Source organism: Ictalurus punctatus, chromosome 14 (genome assembly GCF_001660625.3).
Source record: "Ictalurus punctatus breed USDA103 chromosome 14, Coco_2.0, whole genome shotgun sequence".
NCBI lineage: Eukaryota > Metazoa > Chordata > Actinopteri > Siluriformes > Ictaluridae > Ictalurus > Ictalurus punctatus.
Window position 1 is genome coordinate 3,136,511 of NC_030429.2, and position 25,562 is coordinate 3,162,072.

At 40.0% G+C, this 25,562-nt stretch overlaps 1 protein-coding gene across 1 annotated transcript in view; it reads right to left on the reverse strand.

The window, feature by feature from the left end:
* The window catches only part of cspg4 (chondroitin sulfate proteoglycan 4), a 48,856-nt gene that overhangs the window by 16,417 nt on the left and 6,877 nt on the right, over positions 1 to 25,562 (reverse strand). The window contains exons 2-4 of the mRNA XM_017486149.3: positions 5,814 to 5,977; positions 1,732 to 5,271; positions 355 to 825 (exon numbers count right to left, since the gene is read on the reverse strand). Coding sequence (XP_017341638.1) covers positions 355 to 825; positions 1,732 to 5,271; positions 5,814 to 5,977 — 4,175 coding nt within the window. The remainder of the gene's footprint in view (positions 1 to 354; positions 826 to 1,731; positions 5,272 to 5,813; positions 5,978 to 25,562) is intronic.

Genomic DNA, 25,562 nt, shown 5'->3' on the forward strand with positions numbered 1-25,562 from the left:
GAGACATTGATTCCTTTTGTCGCTGGAGCACAAAGAATGCCAATGCTCTGCAGTACAAACAACTGGCATGATCAAAGTCTGGCTCACTGACTATTATTCGGTGAATGGCCTATAATTAAGATTTAAAAAATGCTTTTTTATTTTATGCCTCGCTGTCCGAAACGATACTGCTAATCTGGAGAGAGAATTCATTTGTCTCAAGTAATATACGTTTCACTGCTCATCTTTTTAATCAATCCAAAAACATCCTCAGTTTTTCTTGCTTTTATGTGGTCTGATCAGAGGTATGAAACCAGAACAAAATGGTGAAATCCACACAGCACTGCACAGTACTAACAAATTTAATGTACTCACATCATCCCAGCTGAAAGTCACAAGCCCATCGTCACCCCTGTGCAGATATCTGATCTCTCCATGTTGAGGTGCCTCCTCTATAAGGAATTCTATATGAAAGGACCGGTAGAAAGGATGTGTGATGTTGAGAATGTCTTCGGTGAAAGTCACAGCATCTCCTTCCCGCACTGTGAGGTTGGCCACTTGGACAGGTATGAGCCGGGGCATGATGTCCACCTGCACCTCTAGGTCCTCGATTGTGGTGAAACCATTACTGACATCTAGAGTGAACATGTCTTGACCCTGTAGTGAGGCTGACACATACAAGATTGTGCCCATATTTATGTCCTCTTGTGTAAAAGACTGGACATAGTCCAGCACTGGAGACACTGTGCTCTCAGTATCATTGGTCAGTTTGACCACATGGCCAATACGTGGAGGTTCTTTAATGCTAAACACTATCTCAGTAGGCGAGATGTCAGCCTGCTCCACCTGAAAGAAGGTAGGATGGTGTGTGTTAGTAAACATAGCGGGGGTTATATTCGAGACCTTTAGATGAAAAAAAAACATCAATATTAAATTGCTAGTTACTCTCACACATAATTACGTTAATATATAAAAATCACCAAATGTAATCTGTGTTTCGCTTCCAAATATATGTTTTCTTTTCAGATCAATAAAAACTATTCAGATAATTCAATCTCTTCCATTTGGAATGAGGCATAGCTTATAATGATAGATTTTAGGGAAAGAAATTAGAAATAGAAATTATAACCAAGATCTATTTTATTCCTGCTACAATGCATGTCAAGAATCTGATTAATATTAAGGAGAAGGTAATGTGATTCAAAAAGAAAGTTCAATCAGTTATTACTCCAATTATCGTGCTTGAAATCATATTTTTAACATTAGTCAAAGATTTGACCTCATAGAAATGAATCAGGTTTCACATATATGACAAACTCAAGCTTACTTCTGCACCCGATTAACCACCATTTATCACCTAATGAGATTAAAATCTTGCACTTGCTTTGATGTGTGAATCAAGAAAAATGAATAATAGCTAATATACTACACTCAGGTCAGAATAAGCACTGAGGTAATATATTCAGCCTTTCAACAGATTTAATCTAAGGATTCCCATACAGTATGTGTTTCACAGTTTATACAGAAATATCAAAAGTGTACTTTAATGAAACTACAATCAAATTGATTTTCTAGGCTTTAACACTAGTGAGTTTATAGTGCATAATGGTGTAACATGAAAGATTAAGAAAAACAAGTTCCAATTTTCTACTAATGAGCATTTTATACCCCATTAACTGTAGTATTATTAAAAAAGTCATCATAACATTTTAAATTAAGTTACAAACAAGCTGGAGTCAAATAGATCCTTACCGTGAGATGATCCTGATCGATGACAGAATGCTCACCCTCATATGCAATGATCACTTTATTGAAGGTAACTTGAGGTTCAGACAAATATCCTTGCTTGAAGATCTTAATTCTGAAAGTGCCTTTCTCAGACATGTCTTTTGCATGCACAGTGAAGGTGAACGAGTCTGTGGACCGGAGGCTCTGATCACTGTGCTCATAGGATACCACACCTTTCTTGAGGTCTTCCTGGGTGAACCGAGTAGCCTCAATACCACTGACTATAATCCTGCCATCATGAGGAGGAGTGTTTATATCATATATGATTTCTGAAGCACTCCTAATGTCCATGTTGGACTCTGTGCCCAGAAGACTGGTGTCCAGAGTCTTGGTATTGCCGTAGTCCATGACAACCATGGTATTATTGACTACATGCAAGTATGGTTCACCTGCCTGCACCTCTAGCAATGCTGTGGTCTTGTGCAATCCATCAGACACTTGAAGCTGAAACAGATCCCGGTCAGCACCATGATGGATAAACAGAACTTTCCCATCTCTCAGGTCCGCCTGTGTGAAACGGTAGAGGGGTTGTGAAGTGTCTGCAGAAGACACAATGCTACCGGAGAGAATTCCGACTCGAACATAAACCAGTTGGGTGTCGTTAAAGCCGGAGTCGTCATCCCTGAATAGAATGTCATCAGTGGTCAGTAAACGCTGACCATTTCTTACCACATGGAAGGGTTTATTAATGACCCTCTGAGGTACATAATCATTTCTGGATTGAATTGCTATGTTAAATGTTCCTTTGATCACCTCCTCTCCTTCAGTCTGCACATTACTGCTACCTGTATTTACTTCAAAGACAAGAAAGACGAATTGGTCATGGCTGATCTCTGAGCCATCATGTTTATAGAGAAGCCTGTTTAAGAGTATATCTTCATTACTGAAGACTCGAACTGCACCCTCGAACCTTGGCACACCAGGAGGGGAGTCACGTATGAGATGTCCATGCATAGGGTCTTGTACAATCCTGTACACAAAGTCTGTGGACTGTGGACTCTGCACCCAGAGGTGTTCCTTACTAAGGACACTTTCATTTCCTTCTAGTACTAGCAGTCGCTCATTGGTTAGTACAGGGATATTAGAATCAGCTCTGACACTGATTGGGTAAGTGTATAATGGAGAGTACTGATCCTCTGCAAAAACCTTAAACTGAAAACTGTCCTCATCATCAAAAGGCCTGTGGATTGTGGGTCTGTAACGGATATGTCCAGCCTCAATATCCTGTTGGGTGAAACTGTCTCTATCTGACAGATCTCTATCCCGCAACATCAAGGCACCCAGTGTCGGACGCTTCCAAATGATGTATCTGATAAAACCTGAGTCAATATTCTTCCCTTTTACTATAGCTTCTAACTCAGATGGTTTGATAACTTTTGGCTCCCTTGATATAATTTCAATAGGGACAATATTTGCCATTACTACCTGAGCAGGCATGATCTTAATTATGAATGTGTTGTTTGGAAGAATGAACTGTCCAAGCCTAGCATTAAAATGAATATACTCTGTTTCTGTGTCCTCCAGATCAGCTAACGTTGTAGAAGTGTACAATAGTCTATTCTGCTCCAGATCAGACTGATAAAATTGTGACACTCTTTTTGGCACACCATCATGTGCAATAATATGCAGTTCTCCAAATCTCAAAGGCTGTGTAACATTGAATATGATATCTACATTTTTAGGTGTGCCAGACACAGCCAGGTTCTGTATCCCTATGGTGGAGTTTCCACCCTGAATGAGACGTAGTCCAGTGTTCGTCACCAGGCTCATCTGTGGCTGAGTTACTGCTAATCTAAAGGTGGACTCGCTGATCTGATTACCATCTGAAACTTCTAGAGTGAGTCCATCCACTGAGCCTCCTCTGTGGACATAGTAAATGAGTCCAGCCTTGAGCTGTCTGCAGGTGAACTCTCTCAGGTCCCTACCAGGGTGCTCTGAATTCTCTAAGTAACCATGAGGGTTTGGATCTGAAGTAACGGTAACAATCAACTTGTCACAGCGCTTATCAGAATCAGCTATTTTGATAAGGTTGGGGCTTAAGCGAGTGCGTCCATTTGCTGTAATTGCAATGTCTTCACCACTAAGCTGGGGTACGTCATTGACAGGGAGAATTTCCACTGGGAGCATGTATTGGTGGGGAGTTTTCAAACACTCTGGGAGGTTGGAACCATGTGCAACCACTTCTAGTTGGATTTGATCACCGTACTTTTCATTGCCATCATGAAGATACTTAATCTTCTTATTCACCACATCTAAGAGAGTAAACTTTTTAGTGCGCCTAGTATTGATGTTCATGTCTATAAGCCCAAACCAAGGATCATTCTGAAGGGTGAAGATAATTTGAGACTGTCGTATTCCTGCAGCATTCAGATTGAGTGTTGGGTTAAGGTTACTTATATCAATAAAAGCTTCTCCACTTTCTGGAACCAGCAGAGGGGTAACATCCAAGAGCTTAGAGACATTTCGAAAGATTTCTGGCATGTCCTCAGTTGGTAAACAGTGTCTTTCATCTGATGTTCCACCTGGTGGGGCTGTAGTTGTGGTCGTTTCAAATTCGTCATAACTGGAATAGTCATAATCTTCTCCTTCACATTTAACATGAACATCTTTGGTAATCAGTGCATCCTGTAGGCTTCTGCCTTTCTGATTCACCTTGAAATCTCCTAAGCAGCCAATGAAAGACTCAGATGTTATCTCCTCCTCCATATGAGTCAGGAAGTCATCACGGAATACATCTTTCATTTTTCCCTGGATACCTCCTAAGTACAGATTTCCCACAAGGTCCAGTTTTTCTGATCCATTTAGGGGAACAGAGACAGACTGACTATCCACTATTATCTCAAAAGTGTTTGGCTCAACCTGCATTCTTATCCTGTGCCACTGATCATCATCCAGCTTTACTTTCACATTGTGTAGAATTACTATGCCACTGCCCAGATTTGCCACACCTTTTAGGTACCCTCCTGTCATACCCAAAGCAATGAAATCAGATCCGTGACCTGGATGAAAGAGAAGCAAAGCATCTTCGATAGTAGTTTTCATCAGTAATTCCATATTGCGAGAACCAGTGTTGGCTCTGGTCCAGGTTGGGAAGGATACAAAGGAGTCTGGACTGATAAAGCTGGTGGCCTCCCCATCTCCTGCTTCGAACTCAGTGCTGCAGTCTTCTTTAGTGTCATGGCAGACAGTTGCAGCAGATAACAAAATATTAAACTGATGAGACTCGAACTTTATGTCGCTCATACAGCCACGGAGGAAGGGGACAGCAGTGCTGAGGTACTCAACATCCAAATCTCTTACGCCTCCAAGGAACAAACCCATATCAATGCTAAGGTCCTCCTCTTCTCCTTGCAAGTCAACAAATGTCGGAAAAAGGCCGTCCACTATCATGACAAGTTTGTTTGCTTGTAGCATAAGAGAAACACGGTGATCTATAAGATTGCTAAGTTGCACACCAGAGGAGGAACTCAGCACCACTTCTCCTGATCCCATATCCATTCTTGCCTGTGGAAGCAAGCACAAATACAAACATTGTTATTATTATTATTATTATTATTATTATTATTATTATTATTATTAATTGATTTCTTTTTTTTCTAAGGCATTGGGAGTAATGTGATGCTTAAAAAAAGAGAATCACTTCAGACATATGTCTGGTGTTATTTGGCCTTGAGTCTAAATATTTTCTTTAAGTGCTGACAGATATAAACTCGGATGTTCAGCTCACACCAACTCCAGGAGAGATGTTATCCATATGTGATGGGGAAAACATACGAGTCTAATTAAATAGAATGCAACCCTAACCAAATTTCTAGGCATATAAAAGACAAAATGAGTAAATGGTACTTAAGAAGACCAATAAAAAAAATTCTATAAGAGAAATGTAATTGATTTATGTTTGTAATTCAAATTAAATACTTGATAATCAGATACCAGTAAACAGTAAGAATTTAAGGACTGATAAGATTATATATATATATATATATATATAATCCACAATATTGTTTGTTCTTTAACTTCTTTAACAATGCATTTGTGCTTCTCACCTGTAGCCTTCCATTCACAAGCTCCAGAGACAGGTAGTCTTTGTTTCCAGCAGCGAGGAGGAGCAGCCCACTGCGTCTGCTTGTCTTAAACTGGAGTGACAGATGAAAACTTGACAGATCCTGCACCACATCTATCCGACAGTAGCTATCCCCAAAGTATGAAACTGAAAACAGAAAAAGGGTAGCATGATGTATGATGCATGTGGCTGCTAAGGCTTTCAAGTAATTCAGTTGAAAAAAAAAAAAGGTAACTAATATAGAGGATATAAAAAGTCTACACACCCTGGTTAAAATATTTCTGATGTACAAAATTGAAACCAAGAATAGTCAAGTCAGATCTGTTTCCAACTTTAATTTGTTTCCAACAAAATTCTAATGAAAAAAAAAAACACAAAATACTTACAATAACCTGGTTACACACCCCTTAACTAATACTTTGTTAAAGCACCTCTTTGGCTTGTAGTACAGCACTCAATGTTTTTAGGTAAGAGTCTACCAACTTAACATATCTTGATTTGGCAATTTTATTCCATTCCATTCCCATTCCTTGCAAAAATTCTCCAGATCTATTACATCATGAGGGATTCCCTGTGCACGGCCCTCTTCGAGTGATTCCACAGGTTTTTGATACACTGTAAAACATGTCAGGTGGTTAAACTTAGAAACGAAAGTTCACCTGCTGCCTTAAAAAGGTGAGAAAACTCAGCTTGAAGATAACCTTTGTTTAAAGTTTAAATATCCAAAACTTGTCATGACAATTGGAGTTAAACAGAAGAAATAAGTTCACATAACATAATGGGGGGCGCACGGTGGCTTAGTGGTTCGCCTCACACCTCCAGGGTCCGGGGTTTGAATCCTGCTGGGGCTCTGTGTGTGCGGAGTTTGCATGCTCTCCCCGTGCTGCGGGGGTTTCCTCTGGGTACTCCGGTTTCCTCCCCCAGTCCAAACACATGCATGGTAGGCTGATTGGTGTGTCTAAAGTGTCCGTAGTGTATGAATGGGTGTGTGAGTGTGTGTGTGATTGTGCCCTGCAATGGACTGGTACCCTGTCCAGGGTGTACCCTGCCTTGTGCCCCATGCTAGCTAGGATATGCTCCCTGTGACCCTGAAAAGGAGTAAGCGGTAGAAGATGGATGGATAACATAATGGGCCTACCATGTTTTACAGTGTAGGATTTAGATCTGGGTTCTGACTGGGCCAGTTCAAGTCATTGACCTTCTTCTGAAACTGGTCCTTTTCCTTCATCTTCAGATGTCCAACAGAGACCTGCAGGTTTTTTGCCAAAATAGATTGGTATTTTGAGCTATCAATGATTCCCTAGATTATGATTGACTAGAGCTCCAGTACCAGCTGAAGAAAAGCAGTTCCACAGCATGATGCTGCTCCCACCATGCTTCAGTGTGGGTATGGTGTTCTTTGGGTGAAGTCTGGTCTTCATGCCAAACATATCTTTTAGAATTATGCTGAAAAGTTCTACCATGGTCTCATTTTGCCACATGATTTGGGGTGATTTAGGTAGCTTTGATGTTTTTATTTTTATTTTTGGAGAGGCTTCTGTCTAGACACCTTACCCCATAGCCCAGATGTGAAGAATACATGCAGGGAGTGATCAGTATTTGCCAGATATTCCTGCAGCTCTTTTAATGTTGCTGTAGGGCTCTTGGCAGCCTCATTTTGGCATTTTGGAGGGGACGTCCTGTTCTTTGTAATGTGACGGTGGTGCCCCATTTTCACTTGTTGATGATGGCTTTCACAGTGTTCCAGGATTCATCTAATGTTTTGGAAATTCATTTGTACCCCTCTCCTGATCAATGCATTTCCACAATGAGATCATTACATGCTTTGTAAGCTCTTTGTGGACCATGGCTTCAGCAGAAACAAACAAACAAACAAAAAATCCTGTCGAACCAGGTAATCTTTATTTGGGGTTAATCAGAATCTCTTCATTGATGACAGGTGTATGATAATTACTTTTGAACATCAGTTTGAATGTAATTGGTTAATTCTGATGCTTCATTAAAAATGGTGTGCACACTTACTGTATGTAACCAGGTTATTGTTTATGGGTATGATTATGGTCATGTTTTTCACTTTCTCACTTTTGTTGGCTTCTATATCACATTAGAAGTGGAAAAAGATCTCACATGATTTATCAGAACTTCTACGATTTGAACAGGGGTGTGTCGACTTTTTATATCCACTGTAAGCTGCTAATGTATAACACAACTGCTAAGATATACCATGGATGCATGACTGGTATGCTGATTGAATCACAGATGCCACAAAAAAAAAGAAAAGAAAATTGGAGAGGTGTGGAAAATGCTTAGATGATTCATAACCCCATGAGGATGCTTGGCTGCCAGTAGTGCTACAGATTTTCCCAGGCTTTGGCTGTACGATGTCTGACTCTGTGCAAATTCAGCCACCTGCTCAGCACAAATCTCTTCAGAAAAAAAAGCACCCTCTTCGCCCTCCACCAATATTGTACACACAGGAAATGAATTGTTTCCCATTGCTTTCATTCGTGAACTAAACTGAGCAACAGCACTAGGTCTCATAGGCAAGTGTTTCCAAGTCCTGAGCCAAGGGATAAAGATTAATGCACATTTCACAAACTCCTACGCAATCTACAGGCTAGCAGTCACAGTGACCCCTGGAAATCCCCGTCATGTACTCTCAACATAGGCATAGAGTTCAATGGCCTGCATACGCATAAGAACATGTTCCAAAAAAGCTGATTTCATCAGGGTTTAAAATCAGACAGAATGAAAAGCCTTCCACATTATACAAATGTCTCACAATATCTTTCAATAATTGGTGAAAATGGCCATAGTAAGGATACAGACAATAGAAGAAACATGGTATTTCATGCACTGAAGTTAACCCCTAGCCTTTCAGCATCTCTTATGAAGGTTCACACTGTAATTTTGTGATTGAATTGTGATTGGTCATTTCATAAGAAATGTGAACTGCTGCTAATCTGCAGCTCTGTTTTCACATCAAGTCATCTGGGATTTGTTTTTCCTTCAGAAGGACATAAAATAAAGCAAAATGAAATAGTTATTCTGTACTCTGGAGCTCCCCAGTCTGCGAGCAACACACATAGAGAAACATAAAACGACTCAACAGGACAGTCATTTTCATCCACAGTAAATTTTACACATAAAGTTGAGGGAAGTGTAATACTGTATGAGGTGAAGCCATTTTTTTTTTTAGCAGTGAGTTCTCAAGCCTTGGCTGGAAATGCCACTAAAAGCAACTGTACTGGCAGATATGTGTTGAATTTCTTGGTTCCACGTGAGGAAATTTACTGTATGTGCTTCTGATATGTGTGCTTTGACCCGTGTTACTAGATTGGGGTGGTAAAAGTTGACAAGCAGTGTTAAAACATGCAGTTCTTTCAACAATAGGATAGTTTTGAATTGTTACACATTTTCCATAGATGAGAATGAATAAAAAAAAAACAAAAAATCAAATAAACAGAAAATGTGCTGGCAGTACAACAGCAACCCGACTCAGCAGGAGCCACACACTTGGCAACACTATCTATATAACTCTGAGCAACATGTATGGAGTTAATTTGCACCTGGTTTAGGGGGAGGACAAAATGAACACACAAACCTGGCCACCGCTAATTGGGCAAAGTTTACTACATTGAATGGAATATATACTGAACTTCTCATTACTCCACCTTTCTTTTTGCGCTGACTTTACATTTTTTGCTCTCTGAAATGTTTATATATAAGGGAGAGATGCACACTTTGCATGTTGCTGCAGGGTTTAAATTGTGCACGTAGGCTTTTATCCTAGTTTTGTACATAAGCGCCAAGGTTTTTGTACAGAAAGTGGTGTATTTACACTGTGTGTGTGTGTGTGTGTGTATTTTGGCTCTGGCCAGGTCTGATAGCTACGAAGGATGATGAATGGCCCAGTTCATATTTATAGATCTTATGAGGAACTTTGCATGCCTTTCTGTATGCGCGTTCAATGAATCGTCTACTCAATCCCAACTCCAGCTCTTCCTGCTGCTTTCAGTCTCCTAACACATGTCTGGAAGGAGAAACAACCCCAGTTAAGCTACAGGAAGCAGTCAGCCATTTTGAGCTGTTTCAGGTATTAAAAAAATAAATAAATCTGTATATATTACATGATGCTGAAATTATAATATTGTCAACGAAGAAAACATTTCTATGAGGCCCACCATGGCAACCGTCCCTAACTATTTACTTTCCAAGCAAACCACTGGCTTGTGTAAATGCGACACAGTTATGGACCCGAGTCTATAAATAGTGGTTACATTGGTTTGCTGATTTGTTGTTCTGGTAGTGATGCTATGCTTGTAATTATGTGACACATAAGACACTACCACTTAGACGGAGCCACTGTGCATGACAACCTTCAGTGTATTCAGCAAACTGACTGTTGTTGCTAAGATTTTCATGTTTGTCTATGAGCTATGAGGAGAATGGGTATTTTAAAGCCCTTTCACATAAATACAGAGGCAATCACTAGGGAGAAAAAAAACCCTCCCAAACATGTGGCGTGTCTATGAAAGTTGTTGTGAGATGGTAAAGAGTGCTCTGCTTAATTAGTGAATTAGCTTCAGGCAAAGACAAAATAGTTACATCACACCATAATGAACTCAGACATGAAACAGATAATCAGTTAATTAAGGAAGGGGTGGTAGTGCTGCTTGATTCATGGCTATTCTCACGCATAAAACAATCATAATGAAGTGCACCATCGACTAGGCCCCTTTATTAGAAATAATTAACGTTTAGAGACTGAGCCAGGCGGTGTTTGTTTGTTGAAAACAGCTGTAGTGTGTAGTTTTCTGTGTGTGAAGAGGATATAGAAGAACGCTACGCTGGTGTTTTATAGCGAGATCGAGTGTTTTCTGTTTTGTTCTCTCTATCCGGCTCTGGTTTACAACCGGCCTGAAGTCTGCGCCAAGTATCATCAAATCAAAACTGCAAACCAGATCAGCATCCCTTAGAGCTCCAATTCCCAAAGATCCTCAGAGGAGTCCAGGCATGAGTAGAATAAAAAAAATATGTGTCTCACTATAATCCATATGGCAACCTTCATTCTCTTGGAAAGAATTGTGTGAGGATATTACATGTAAGGTTGCCAGATTTAGAAAAAAGCTTACTTGAAAAACAAACAAAACAAAACAAACAAAAAAACTCTGAAAACCTTTCACGACTCGCTGTGCGGTGCTGCCATTCTCTGAGAGCGGTCATTCTCTGGGCTGCTTCATGGATTATTATTACTTCTAACTGACATGCTTTAATTAAAATCACAAACTTAAAAAAATGCTTCTTCTAAGTGTGACACAAACACACAGGTGAGTTGTTTATTTTTTTTGTTTATTTTTATTTTTGTTTGCTTTTCATCACTGGATTAAACCGCACGGCTGATTGTGGAACAGTGTGAGATTGAAGGCCGAGAGGTGATGGGTGCAGGAGAAGTCCTCCATCTGGAGAGAAAATTACTTCAAACCGTTCCACAACCTCTTTCCCTTCCCCCTGCTTTCTGTGTAAAGCAATCCAAACCTCACATGCCTTAATCGAATTCACATTGAACTCATGGCAAGGACCGGGTTTCATGTTTACATTGCAGTAGCTCATATATGAAGAATAGGGGAACATGGGGGCCCTGTCGTGCATTACACTACTGAGATACTGTATTCCCTCTTTCCTCATTCTGCTTCCTCTGTATTCATGCTGAACTCCATGCTGTGTGAGCATACGCAGTACAACCTCCACCACACCTCTCTGAGAGACTCGTGACATTCATCATAAAAGTGCCGGCTGTATGATCTCACTCACCTATCAGCATTATAAGAAAAACAGCAGGCGGAAGGGGCGTACTGTGTGAAAGAGAGCAGGTCTGCTTTCTGACTCTTCGGCACAAAGAGCTTCTCTGTGGGCTGCTGAGAGGTGCGCTAGTGTTTCGCCTCATGTGTCTGCAGGGTGGTACCACTGAATTCACTGTAATTATTAACAAACACGGTTGAGAAACAAATGTTTATTTATCCTGGGTTGATGTGGGTCGAAAAGGGTGTTTGTAGAGCTCCAGCTCCAGTGTGGGGATTTTGTCCGGAAGTGAAAGCGTCCAATGGCAGATGCTTGAGCTGTGTTTATTTGAGCTGTATGTGTATATATCTCTGTATATATCTCTGTGTATGTGTGTGTGTGTGTGTGTGTGTGTGTGTGTGTGTGTGTGTGTGTGTGTGTGTGTGTCTTGTAACAGCGAACTCATCCATGTTTATTCCAGCATACTTCCCTGCTTGGATTCTGACCCCTGTGACCCTTAATATCTGGGACCACATGACACCATCCTGGATAGGAGAGGTCAGCAGTGGCAGGAAATGCTGAAATCTGGATCTCCTTACCCAAGTTAAACAATTTTAGAAACTTGAATCGCATGTGTCCTATTACATTTTGTGCTAGGTTTCTTCTGTAGCTGACAATAATGGTGACTTTTTTCACTAATTGCACTAAACACAGCGTGTCTGTGTGCAGCTGCATTGCATAATCAAACTGTGCACAATCACCGAAGAGCTTAACACTGGACAATGGTAGCTTTGTGCTGAGCTTTTCCTCTAGAGTATTGTTGACAGTGTGTAAAACCCTACAGCGGATAACCGAGCGCTCGCAAATGAATGAAAACTACAATAGATTCTGCCACTGCACTGCTGCTGTTTGCTAAACTCGTTTGATTATTCCTTATTTATTTTGGCAGGAACCTCTTTCAGAAACTGTTATATTGTGCAGACATGTGTCTGTTTGCCCTATGCATGTATTTGTGTGCATATAACTCTAGCATTAGGAGGAGTTACAGCAATCTATAAGCAGAAACGCTGGTGCATTTGATCAAAATGGGAATTTAATTCATTGCAGCTGAAAGCACAGGATGCTCGATTGACCCTGCTTAGGCCCCTTGCTTATGTTCTGTCTTCAGGGAGGCTCATAAATGCTTTTCCTCCAGCTCCCAAACCTTCCCTGACGCGTTCAGGGAACTCCCGCTTTAGCAGTAGCTGCTTACGCCACTGTTTCCACCGAGCCACTGTTTCTCCACCACACCCAGTTCTCTCCTACTCTCGCAACCAGTCATTAGTAAAACATTAGGACCCCACTGCCACCTGGCTCTCTCACACTGCTGAAAATAAACACTCAGCTCGGGAAAAAATGACAGCCTGATGGAACCATTCATCTTAAGTCACAGTATGACAGTACTCTTTATTTTGTCAGCTACAGACCCCTGAGTGGGTCACGTCACTCTGACGTCAGCCACGCCTCCTGGATGAAGAAACAAAGCCGGAGACTATAGTGATTTTTAAGAGCAAGCCAGAATTTGTTTTCTAAATGGTCACATTGTGCTGTTGGAAAAGTATTCAAAACACATTCGTTTTTGGCGGCATACTATCAAATCAGACACCCTTTCAAGCCAACACAAGACGGTTGTGGTTGCAGGCAGGCAGTTAGATGGGATGATTGTCTGAGGAGCTACGTCTTTGCAGTCATCTCAGGTAAGTAGCTAACTATGAATTTAACAGGGTTTGCTTGCTAGTTAGCTAACACGCCCAATTTGTATTGCTTTCATAAACACGTGTAGCTTCCCAAAAATATACATCAAGAAACTAGCTAGTTAACGCTAGGTAGCTAGGTCACGTTCCTACTGAGGAGTTCTTCAGGATACTTTAATTTTATAAGATATATATATATATATATATATATCCCTTTTTAATATATATATATATATATATATATATATATATATATATATATAAATGTAAAGTATCCTGAATGAACAATATATAAATGTTTTTTGGTATATGTTTAAAAAGGGACCTGGAAATGGTGCGGAATCATTTCTAGGTTCCTATTTAAATGTCAGCAAATGTGTGATATTGAGCATGTTAACTGCTTTGTACAAAAGGTCAGATTTTCCTCATGTCCTCATGTCTAATCTCTTCTATTGAAGCACGTGTTCAGACGACACTCTGATGGATTTTATCTAAAATGGATCATAAGGTTTTGCACAAACTTTTGCCAGCTGGAGTGCACACTGTCATTAAAGCCGAAAGGGGACGTAACAAATACTACAAACTCTGACATTCATGTAAATTATTGAAAGATTCTACTTTTCCACTCACGTTGTTGTCATTAATATATAGAGGCCCACAGGCCTTGGAGTATCTGATATTTTTTGTAGACTTTTCTTGACGTATGCTGCGTTCGACTAAATGCCACCCGATCTCCAACTAGAGCATATCAAAGAAACCCCCATCGACATGGAATTCCGAGTCAGGAACTTGAGATGGTCTCCTCAACCCTGAGTTCAGCAAGTGACGTCAAATCAACATGGCTGCTCACAGCATGAACAGTAAACACGAGCACTTTTTCCTTTTAAATTACTTATACTGTTTATGCTAGTATTTGCTTAAGATCCATCAACATGCAGACATATTTGCTTGTTAAATCTATAACACTGTACAGTTTTGAGAAGGTAAATGCACATCACTCATCACAGATGAAAATGATGTAAATGATGTACTTCCAAGGTAAGTCAAACTCAGCAATAAGCTTCAGATTTTACAGGCTGCAACTATTAAGTGTGGACTTAATTAATTAATAATACGTGCTAAATAAACACAACACCATAGCAGGACTTCTGAGCAGGATTTAACTAGAAATGCTATTCAACTGATTCTCATAAGGTAAGCTTTACAGGAAAGATTACAGTTGAGATTTTATTTAATTTAAGTTAACTCCCTAGAAATTCACACCGAGTGTACATGGCTCATTCCCCTTTAAAGTGTGCGCAGTTACACACCTTATCAGGCTGTGATATGAGGTGACAGAGCACCCTGCTACATTTCAACCTCTGTTAGCTTTGCACAGCTGTGGCTCACGCTCACACTCCGCTGGGACATTTCGATTCATGGTTTAAACATGCGCTCAAGCTAGGAATCCGAGATCCCCAGCATTCTTGTAACAGCCACTCATTTTCAAATCCCCATTTCCATTTTCCTATTCTGAATGTCTCCATCCCTCTTATTATTATTCCCATGGCTAGGCAACTGCAAACATATACAGCATGTACAATATAAAAAAAAGTACAAAATATGTGTCTATCAACTCCCAGGCATCCATCATGGCACTCAGACAGCTGTTCTGTTCTCTACTAACAGGAAGATGTTCATTAGAAGACAGAAGTATGCACAACCTGCAGATGGCTGCCAGACGTCCGCATATAAAGCAGCAATAAACACAGTTTTAAATATTATGTAGACGAGATCACAGAGTTATTCAGATTCATGTTCTTGCTCGTGGGGGATTGCTCTGCAGGTTGACTGGCTTTATACCCTCTTATACGTACCTCATGGCATTGACATTTCTTAATATGTGATTTATTTGAATTTACAACACTGGGATAAGCATCGCTTGTGGGGGACAGATAGATAGAAATATCACCTTGAACAGTTTGCACAAGACAACAAAGGTGGATATAATCTGCTGGAAATGTCATGTTCAGTGCTTATGAATCGTGAATAATATGAAAGATTAGAAGGGATTGAAGTATGTCTATAAACAACCCAATCAATCCTGTGCATCTGTATGTCATCTGCTGTCACTAGATAGTTATATGACAGCAAGACCCCCCCCCTTTCCACCCCACCCACATATCTGCACTTATCTTTAAAAAAAAAAGAAGAACACTATAACACCATTGCTCTGATACTATAATTACCAGCTTCTTGTGAATGGCCTCATGGTCGAATGGTTTCACTTCTTACTTCTTTTATTTCCATGTTATTGTTGCTGGGAGGAACAACATCTCACAACACCCAGAAATAGCTGAGAGAACACGACAAAAGTGTTTCCGAGTAATTCTTGTACAACGGTTTCGTTAAATATCTCATCAAACATTGTTATCTGTTTTTTCAGTGGTGGTAAGGCTGAAGGAAGAGCGGTAATCCCATGAGCTCCCGAGGAGGTGCGACAGGCAGTAATGCCATAGCAGGTCAACATCTACATGTGTAATTAATGTTAAATATGTCTCTTCAATGGTCAAACACTGGCCTGTAGTCTTCCAAACCCCCAGCAGGGTGGAGCACTAGCAAAAATACTGCACGTCGTCCTACATGACATGGAGTCGAAAAAGCTTTTAAGTGACTCGAAATCAGGATTGTGTCTTCAATTATGAATCTATACATGTTCTTTTAAATGAAATAAAAATATCAGAGATCTGTAAAGTGCCTGCACATGCACACTTATCGAGCAATAATTGTGAATAGACGCAAATGAGTGACATTTCGTTTGTGCGTAGTGAATATACAGTAAACGCAATGTTCTTATCATTCCTTACAATTTTTTTTTTTTTTTTTAGCAGATTTTGCATTCAACTTTGACTGACAGTGCAGAACTCGCGCGCTATAATCACGCTGCACAGATTCTATTGTACCTGCTGCAAAAATAACCTGCTGTCTTCCTGTAACCTTTCTGTGAATTTCAAGCTGGTCTCTAAAGTGGGAAAAAGTGGAGTCACTCTAATCAGATGCAAACTACAGGCATACTCAATATTCCATCAGAGCGAACATGACTTTTAACAGCATTCAGGGAATATTTATAGAGCATGTTTTTTCTCAAGGAGGTAGAAAACATCTTATTTATTAAACGTAATTTACCAACAAACGACACGAGGTATCAATTTGCGAAGCTCTTTAACATTATTAAAATTTGTGCTGCAGATTCTGATGTATTCTGTCACATTCAGGGGCTTGCTGGAGAAACAGCAATACTTCCTGCGTCTAATTTGTGATTTCTAATTTCACGGTCGCTTAATAGGAAGCTCTGAGGTGTGCCTGCTGCAGTTGGGGGGGGGGGGGGGGGGGGTGAGATGGAGAAGGACATACATTCAAGCAGATCTATTAGCATTCATTAGAAGAAACCGGATCAGCAGCCTCTAGCACACATGGCCTGCTTATTAAGCACGTTGCTTTGCCTTTTACTTCATCTCGGCTTGACCCGTCTCTCAGAGAGAACTGACAGATAATCGTGAGATTTTCATAGATCATCAATTTTCTGCTCACTGAACATGAGGTCATGATTTCATCAATTCATACTCCTCAGTTTGAGACATTTCTTTGTAACAGAAAACACTCTACTATTGAAATTCTTCAAGCTTGTGGTGGCATTTGAAAGCAATATTAAAAACATGGCTATGGCATTAGGGGGCACGGTGACTTAGTGGTCAGCACGTTTGCCTCGCACTGCTGGGGATGGGGATGGGGATTCAAATCTCGCCTCCGCCCTGTATGCACAGAGTTAGCATGTTCTCTCCATACTTCGGGGGGTTCCTCTGGGTTCTCTGGTTTCCTCTCCCAGTTTGTGTGCGATTGTGCCCTAAGGTGGATTGGCACACCCTCCAGGGTGTCCCCCGCCTTGTACCCCGAGTCCCCTGGGATAGGCTTCAGGCTCCCCGAGACCCTGTGTAGGATAAGTGGGAAATGGATGGATGGATGGATGGATATGGCATTACGAATCTGAAAATTTGAAATGTGCAGTAATCAAGTGATTACTGTGATTAACATGAATAGGATCCTTTCCATGCCTTGATCATGTGAATATATTTGCAATTAGGTGTGATTTTTTTTTGTCTCTTGCTTTCATGCTACATTTTATTGCAATCAACAGAAAAGGAAGCAAAAAATATACAATCTGCCTGGAGGTTATACATTTTCTATCCACAGATTTTCATCTGAGGACTAAACTTTCTTTTTAAAAAAACAATAATGTTAACCAACCAAGTGAGCTACTCTGAAGTGATCACCAATATCAACTGTTTATAAAGAAAGTTAATGGTAGCTGTTGGGGTTTCAGTAGCTTGCTAGGTTCTGTAGTTAACTAGCTAGCTAACTCATGTTAATTCATACATGTTTCACACTTATGCATTATCCTGAGCATTTCCTATAGGCTGAAGCAGCAATTATGTACATTTAACACAACAAACAATTGTTACCAAACATCCATCTTAATATTTAATACAGAGCTTTAATACTGCAAAGGATCAAAACTTCTGGCTAGCTCGTATATAGGAAATCGCTTTATTTTAATTGTGTCCTGAAATTGTCCCGAATTGCTTAAACTGAATTATACTCAAAAACAGTACTGTTACTGTTAATGTAACTCAATTACTGAAGCAAGTGTACATGTAGTTTTTTACTTTCCACTGCTGATGTCAAGCATCCTTCAATGTGAAGCACCTCTGGGTAAAGATAGTGTATTAATAATTTATTATTATGTTATATTTCCAAAATGAATCAAATCAATGCACAAAAAAAGCTTTATTCTGTTAAATAATAGTGCATTCATCTGCTGTGTGAATGTGTCAATAAAGCATGCGTGTTATCAAACTGTTTCCATGTTTCATGGTCATTTTGCACCATTTCTTCTCAGCTTGTCTGGATTTTGTTAGCCTTTCGTCAGCAGTTCTACAAACCGCTAAACATCTGGCAGCTGCAGTAACTTCTCACATGCTGATTTGTTATAATGGAAGAGAATCATTTAGTCTGGGTCAACGAATAGAAAAGATTGTGCCATTGATCAAAGATGATGACAAGCAGAAATTAGTTAGGTGTGTGTGTGTATGTGTGTGTGTGTGTGTGTGTGTGTGAAACCACAGACACAGATTTCACAGTGTGGTGTGCCCAAGTGATCATGCATGTACAAAATGAATGCCCCTGAGACTAATAATACTTAGTTTGTTCCTTCATGATCTGTGAGGAAAAGGTGAATACAGCATTGTGGAGAAGCTACCCGAGGCAGTTGTGTTTGTGCATCTGTGTGTATGCATTGGACTTCCTGCCTGAATCCTGTACAGATGTGTGAAGAGCTACTGTATTATAGAAAGCTTGAAGGCTTACACATACTCAGCAATGCCAGAGGGCAGCCTTTCACTCAGAGCTGCTCTTAAATCAAGATGGTGGTCTGTCTGTCCATCTATTACTTTGTCCCTGGTCGTTGCGGGCCTAAACATCACTCCAAGCACACTAATTTCCCCGTAATACATGAACATTAGAGTAAATTAAGCCTTTAAATCCTGGGATTAGAGAAAACATACCCTCTAAACTGTGTCATCAGACTGATGAGGCTATGATAGGGGAAAGTAGAAATGTGGACACACCTCTCTCTTCTCCTCTCCTCTCAATCAAACAGGTCTAGGAATGGGTACTGGATTTAAACTATGACTTCGGTCCACCTTCGTTTCTCCAGACTTTGAGGTGGTTTGTACGGAAGAACATTTCTTTTTCTGGATTCTTTACAAGGTAGTGGGCGATCCCACCTCAGACAGAATGGGTGGTTCAGCAGGGTGGAAGAGGAAAACTGTGCAAAAGAAAGCAAGGTTATTTGTCACTGGACTACTACAAGAAGGAAGCTTTGTCCTGGCTGACTGCTGCAGCTAGAAAAAGTACACATGTGGAAATTACCCAAGTGAAAGGGCATAAAGAAATTTTAGTTCCAAAACTACCAAAAAAGGAGAGAACTGTGCCAAAGTCAGTAGCAGACGTAATTGAGTAACAGTCGTTTCCAGAAGCGGGATCCCCTCGCAATGCCAGATGGTCTGGCTCCCAGTTAAGGGCGTTGGCTGTCTGCAACACAGTGACTCTCACTGTCCATGACAGCAGCACAACCCCATAACACTTTTTATAACAGGTTTATTTATTTCTATTTCAAACCACATCTCACATGACAAAAAAGCCATTTGCAGTATCTAGCTTAAAAAAGAAAAAGAAACAACCGGGAGCTGTACCGATGCTGTTTCACATGCCATGCACATCACTAATGTCCAAACATAATATTTACAATTCATTATATAACTCAGAATTGCTCAAATGGACTTGCTTAATAGCCTCATTTTCCTCTCCACTGAACAAACACATTCTTAACAATTCACCTTCTTTTTCTCTGTCTTGTATGCAAAGGTATTCATTTGAATATGCCTCCTACTTATGATGCTTGGGCTGAGGGTAAAATATTGTTTGAATACCAATGAAAAGCCGTCTTATTCATAGCTGTAACCCTGAGCCAACCTCAGTCTCATGTGTGAAATGACAAGTGCTTGTCTGTTAACACAACACTGCAACCACTGTGTGCCACCAGTTTTGTCTACCTTATAAGAAAATCCCAAAGAAAAATGTTGGGAGTAAAACCTAATCTTTAGACGTCTCAAAATGTTTATGTCCTGAACTGTGGACTAATAATACTACAATATATTGTAACTACAATGCTGCTTTACTCTTAGAAGAAAAAAAAAGTTCAAATCTACAGTAGAATCCTGAAGAGTTCTTCGGTTGTTCTTGTAAGGGGGAACTCAAGAACTTAAAAGTTCTGTGTAGAACCCAACAACTGTTCCACTATCAGAAAGGGTTCCTTTGGAAGAAGCGAAGAACCCATAATTGTACAAAAAATTAATTGAAGTAGCATTAAAGAGCACTTTTCTAAGAGTGTACATACAGTGTGCCACAGTTATGACATAAAATGACATTTAGAAGGAGTAATATTGTCACGATTGGAGGCGGAGACGGACGCAAGTGCAGATTAGCTTCAATATAAATACAAACGAAACACAAAACAGTAGCTATAGAACTTGTGGCAAAACACCAAGGCCAGGACGAACTGTGAAACAAAGGCCATAAACACAGCAACAGAGACGACGGCAAAGAAAGGAGTGCAGCGCAAACTGTGGCTAATGTACACATAAGTGCTCGTTAACATGAACGTGATTCAGGTGCAGGTGGTCATGTGACCGTTCCTTCTCTGATATTACATGACAAATATTAAAAAAGAACAACGTGACCAATAGAAAAAATATGAATCCAATCAGTTCTGTATCAAATGTGCTGCATCTCTCAAATATTAATAACAGAATACGACTATGTAAAAGTTTAAACAGCTTATAATGTGTTTTATGACACGCAGGACTAAACGACACACCGCGCATACATCAGGTCAAACGCGGGATGATGACTTTCTATATGGTACAGTATATAGAAATGGCAATTATGTAATTCTATAGGCAATAATCCGTCCAAAATATTGCAGGCCTGTATCAGGAGTGTCCATGAAGTATGTGGTTTTCATCTTTTGAGCTGATGATGTTTGCTCATGTAGCTTTGATGAATTGTTTTCTCCAGGCTCACATTTGTTCAGACATGTACAACAAAAAATCTCAGCAAAAGATTCGCCTTAAAGTGACTTAGACTGAAAATATACATTTTTGCATTTTTATGAAAACTCAAAAGTCTTATAACCGACAGAATTTTGACGGATCTAAGCTGACGCACAGGGAGAACACTCAAACTCCGCACACACAGAGCAATCAAACATGGAGATGTGAGTCGAACATGCTAACCACTAAGCCTCCGCGCCCTCTTCTTGTTTTTCGTCTTCTTCCTCTTATTATTATTATTGTGATCATGATGATGAAGAAACATGTACGAGCCTAAACGGTCAGTTTGTGCACGGTGCATGCAGAACCCTGCAAACGTTGCATCTTTCCTTCATGCATGCATCGTTTGAGGGAAAACTGCACAAAAAGCTGTGAGAAGTGAAAAAACGGTTAAGTTTGGCTCATTACATATTCTGTTCAATGTACTGAATTAGCAGCAGCCCAAACCTGCTTAGACAACATACAGTACTGTGCAAAAAGCTTTAGGCATCCTAATAATAATAATAAAAAAAATACAAGTGTCGTCTTTGTTTAATTGAATGATGTCTGCGTTATTAAGGCAGTAAAAACATTATAGATTTCAAAACATTGATTTTCCAACAACAACAACAACAACAACAACAACAACAACAACAACAACAACAAAATGGAAACGGTACAGAAAAATGTTTGTATGTCTGTAAAGAAATCAGTCCGTACAGGGTTTCTGAGTTTTTGGTGATTCTTGCAGCCCAAAACGCTTGGTTTTGTTGCAGAGTTTTTCTAAATTTGTGATGCAGTTTGCGGCGTTATTTTGTGCTTTTTTGAGGAAAACTACTTGAATCGGTGAAATTGCAATTCCATTAAATAGTCTAGCACAGTCTTTCACAGTGATGTTTGTTGGTAAATGAGACCTTTTAGCTGTACTCATGTTCAACACACGTGAATCGAAGAGGGCTTTGACTGAATGCGTGTTGTGATGACACATGATGCCTCTTGGCCCGAATCTGCGAAAAATTGGCGGTGATTTTGAAAAATTGCAAACTCCTCTGAATATCACTGAGTTTGTTTGATTTTGCGTTTATTTCTGTGATCACAAAATCGCAAAATCCTGGAGGGACTGAGAAAGCTCCATATTAGGCAATAGACCACGGTTCAGACAGATAAACATAGCGAGGGCTGTCAGGTTTTACCTGCAGAAACAGAAGCAAGTCTCCAGAACAACTGTGGCAGATTCTCCAAGATGCTCAGTAAAACTTAGCAGACAGTTTCTTTATTTAACTGCACAAAATGTACCTGAGACTGTTGAAGAGTTGTCACAACAAACGCTGATGACTTTGTTGATTGACGGTTTACTCTTCTTTATGATAGATTTTTTAAATGTAGAGATCTTTCATTTGATTATTCTTCATTTCTTTACACGTGCACATAACTATAGTGTATGTCTCAAACCATTTACTCTGAGAACTTTAACATAAGAATTCATTTATCAACACATTATCTTAGTCTTGAGATTTTTGACAGGTCTGTAGTTGACTATTTCCGCCACGTAATAGCAACTTTTAAATCGCAAATTCATTTCACTACAAATCTGTCTCCTCATGTATGTACATCTGGTCCTGAATCCATTACAGGTGAATTGAAGAGGCGCGCACATAAATACATGCAGGTCCTTGGACTTGTTTGCAGCTGACTTGTCTGCTAATTAACCCACCTGCACCTGGTACAGAATCAATTCAGGGGATATTAACCCCTGACGGTGGTGTACCATATTTCTGCATGGCATATTGTATTGTCTTATTCGATACGAGGCTCTCAATTTGATGTCTACATATCAAACAACACTTTCGACAGATTGTATAATAAAATAGGCTATTCATCATAAAATACTGCGGCTATTACGCGAGGAGATATAAACATTTAAGCTCAATCAAGCTCACACTCGCTCCTCTGAAAAAACTCCTCATGAATCTCCTTATCTTGAAGTTCCTTCTAAGAAAGTTTTTTTTATTTTTTCCTGAGCTAATATGCTACCATACTAGGGTATTAGCCTCAGATTCGTATTCTTGGTTAACAGGAGTAGAACCTGATAAGGTCTTCGGTTTTTGTAACACATCCACCTCAGGGTTTGGCATATCGTGATGCTTTTCTGCTCACCACAGTTGTAAGGAGTGGTTAATGGAGTTACCCTAGACTCCCTGTAAGTTTGAACCAGTTTGTTCTGGTTCCTCTGACCTCTCTTATCAGCCTGCAGAACTGCTGCTGATAACTGCTGCTTACTGGGTGTTTTTTTTTGTTTTTCACACCATTCTGTGTGAACATGGTTGTGTGTGAAAAGCCTAGGAGATCAGCACTTTCTGAAATACTCCCACCAGCCCAACGGTCAAAGTCAGTGAGATCACTTTTTTTACCAGTTCTGATATTAACTGACGCTCTTGGCCTGTATCTGCATGATGTTATGCATGGTGCTTCTGCCACATGCAGCCATATTTAAAACCAGCCCAAATCAGGCCTTATCAGTCCTTGGCACATATATAAAAAGCAGCACGAGTAGCTGTCTGTCTCTAGGAGAGCTTGCTTTGTCACTAACGCCTGAAGCAGACACGCAGAGGCATTTCAGCAACTCGTCCTCCTCAACGCTACATGCAGCCTGCCATTTCCTTTGGTTTATTTTAAGCCCTCATACATTCTCGATGACGACACGACTCTGGCCATGAATACAGGAGTCATTGTGTACACTGGCTCCCATTGCACACTATCTAGGGACCCTTTACACCACTGTTTCCTTTCAACGGCCTGTGAGCCAGTGTTTTTTTTTCTTCTTTTCTACTTCAACTATATTTATCCAGAGCGTACTCTATGCAATAATATATAAGGTGTCAGAAGCCCATCACTTTCCATAGCTCCGTTCTGTCTCTGGAGAGCAACCATGTGAAAAGATATTTGCAAACCTCTCTAAACATCTTATCCTCCAGTGCAGATTTGTGCTGGAACAAGCGCCGCTAGTTAAATATGCTAACAGCTGTGCATTGCTCCCAGTGGAAATCAACTCGATTGCCCTTCAAACCAGTTCATATGACAGTGGTTTTAGATTGCCATTTAGACTAGTCTAAGAAGCATATCTAAATGGAATTCTATGCTGCAATTTTGTGTGTGAGAGATATGAGAACATTTTCATAACCTGAGGTAACCTCTTACAGTACAGATACTGTGTGCGTTAGTATCCAGAACAGCAGCGTAGCCATTACTGTTTGATCAGAGCTGGCCCACTTATTTACATTTCTGAAGGCTGCCCGAGATTCAATATGGTGTCAAAGAAAACAGATCCATAACCACCGTCTAAATCATTTTCAAGCAACTAGCATAACTATGCCTCAGGCTGTTCCATGTGATGATGCTGTTGCTCTGCAACAAATCCTCGAGAGAATAAGAATGCCAGGAGATGACCCAGTTTCCTTATTAGTAGCGGGGGAAATAATTCAGCTTTGTATGAAGTGCTGTTATCCTCACAGCCATCTCCTGTTGGTGAGTGAATGTTGGTTCACTTGGTGGGATTTTACCAGCAACAGCAGCTGTGTTACTTACCTTCACTAACAAAGTACCTTCCTAATCTCGTTACAGTTGCAGTTAGATGGAAACAACGCCATAACACAGCCTGACATTTAATTATCCAGCAAAGCACAGACAGCCATCAGTGGTGCATTCTGGTCTTACACCATTAACATTTATCTTCACAATTAGAGGATTGCACCATCGTAATTACGATTCAAAGGAATGTGCTATCAACAAGCATGGCATTTATCAGCCCATCTTTCTATACGTAGCTTTCCTTCCTGATAGAGAAACACTCTCTTGTATACTTTTACATAAAAGCATTAAGGATTCTCCCAGAGGAACAACCAAAGCACCCTTAATGGTGACTTTCTGGATAGAGATGCGGTGTGGCATAAACAGCCTTTCCCAAAATGTATGCTGAGCTCAGATCAGATTATACTTAAGTCAAAGTTCTCAAACAGGTCAATGGATCAAACGTATATAGGTTTAAGATGAATGCAGCTGTTCCTCTGCCAGTGATACACATACACATAAAACAATTGAAGTGTGATAAAGTTCTTTGGTTTTAGAGTGTAGAATCCTCCATCAGATCAAAATACTTAACTATATTCTGAAATTTATGATTTATGCTTTATTTGATTTTTATGATTTATTGTTTGATATTAATTCTAAAATGCATGCACACAATTACTCTGACCTAGGACTCATTCCTACTCTGTACCTGAAAAAAACATTATCTACAATTATCTACATTACATAACAGTTAGTTCTGGTTCAATTTGATTGGTCGAGTGGCATTTGAGAGTTTATATTGTATTTAGTATAACCGCAATCGGACGTTTCACTGTTTGTATCACTCCACTTGTCTGTGTTCATCACGTAAAAATCCAATTCTAGCAACAGTCCAATTGAACAGCAACAGTCCAATCCGGTTACTACAGTAGAGTTATTGCAGTAGAGTTACCGCAGTAGAGT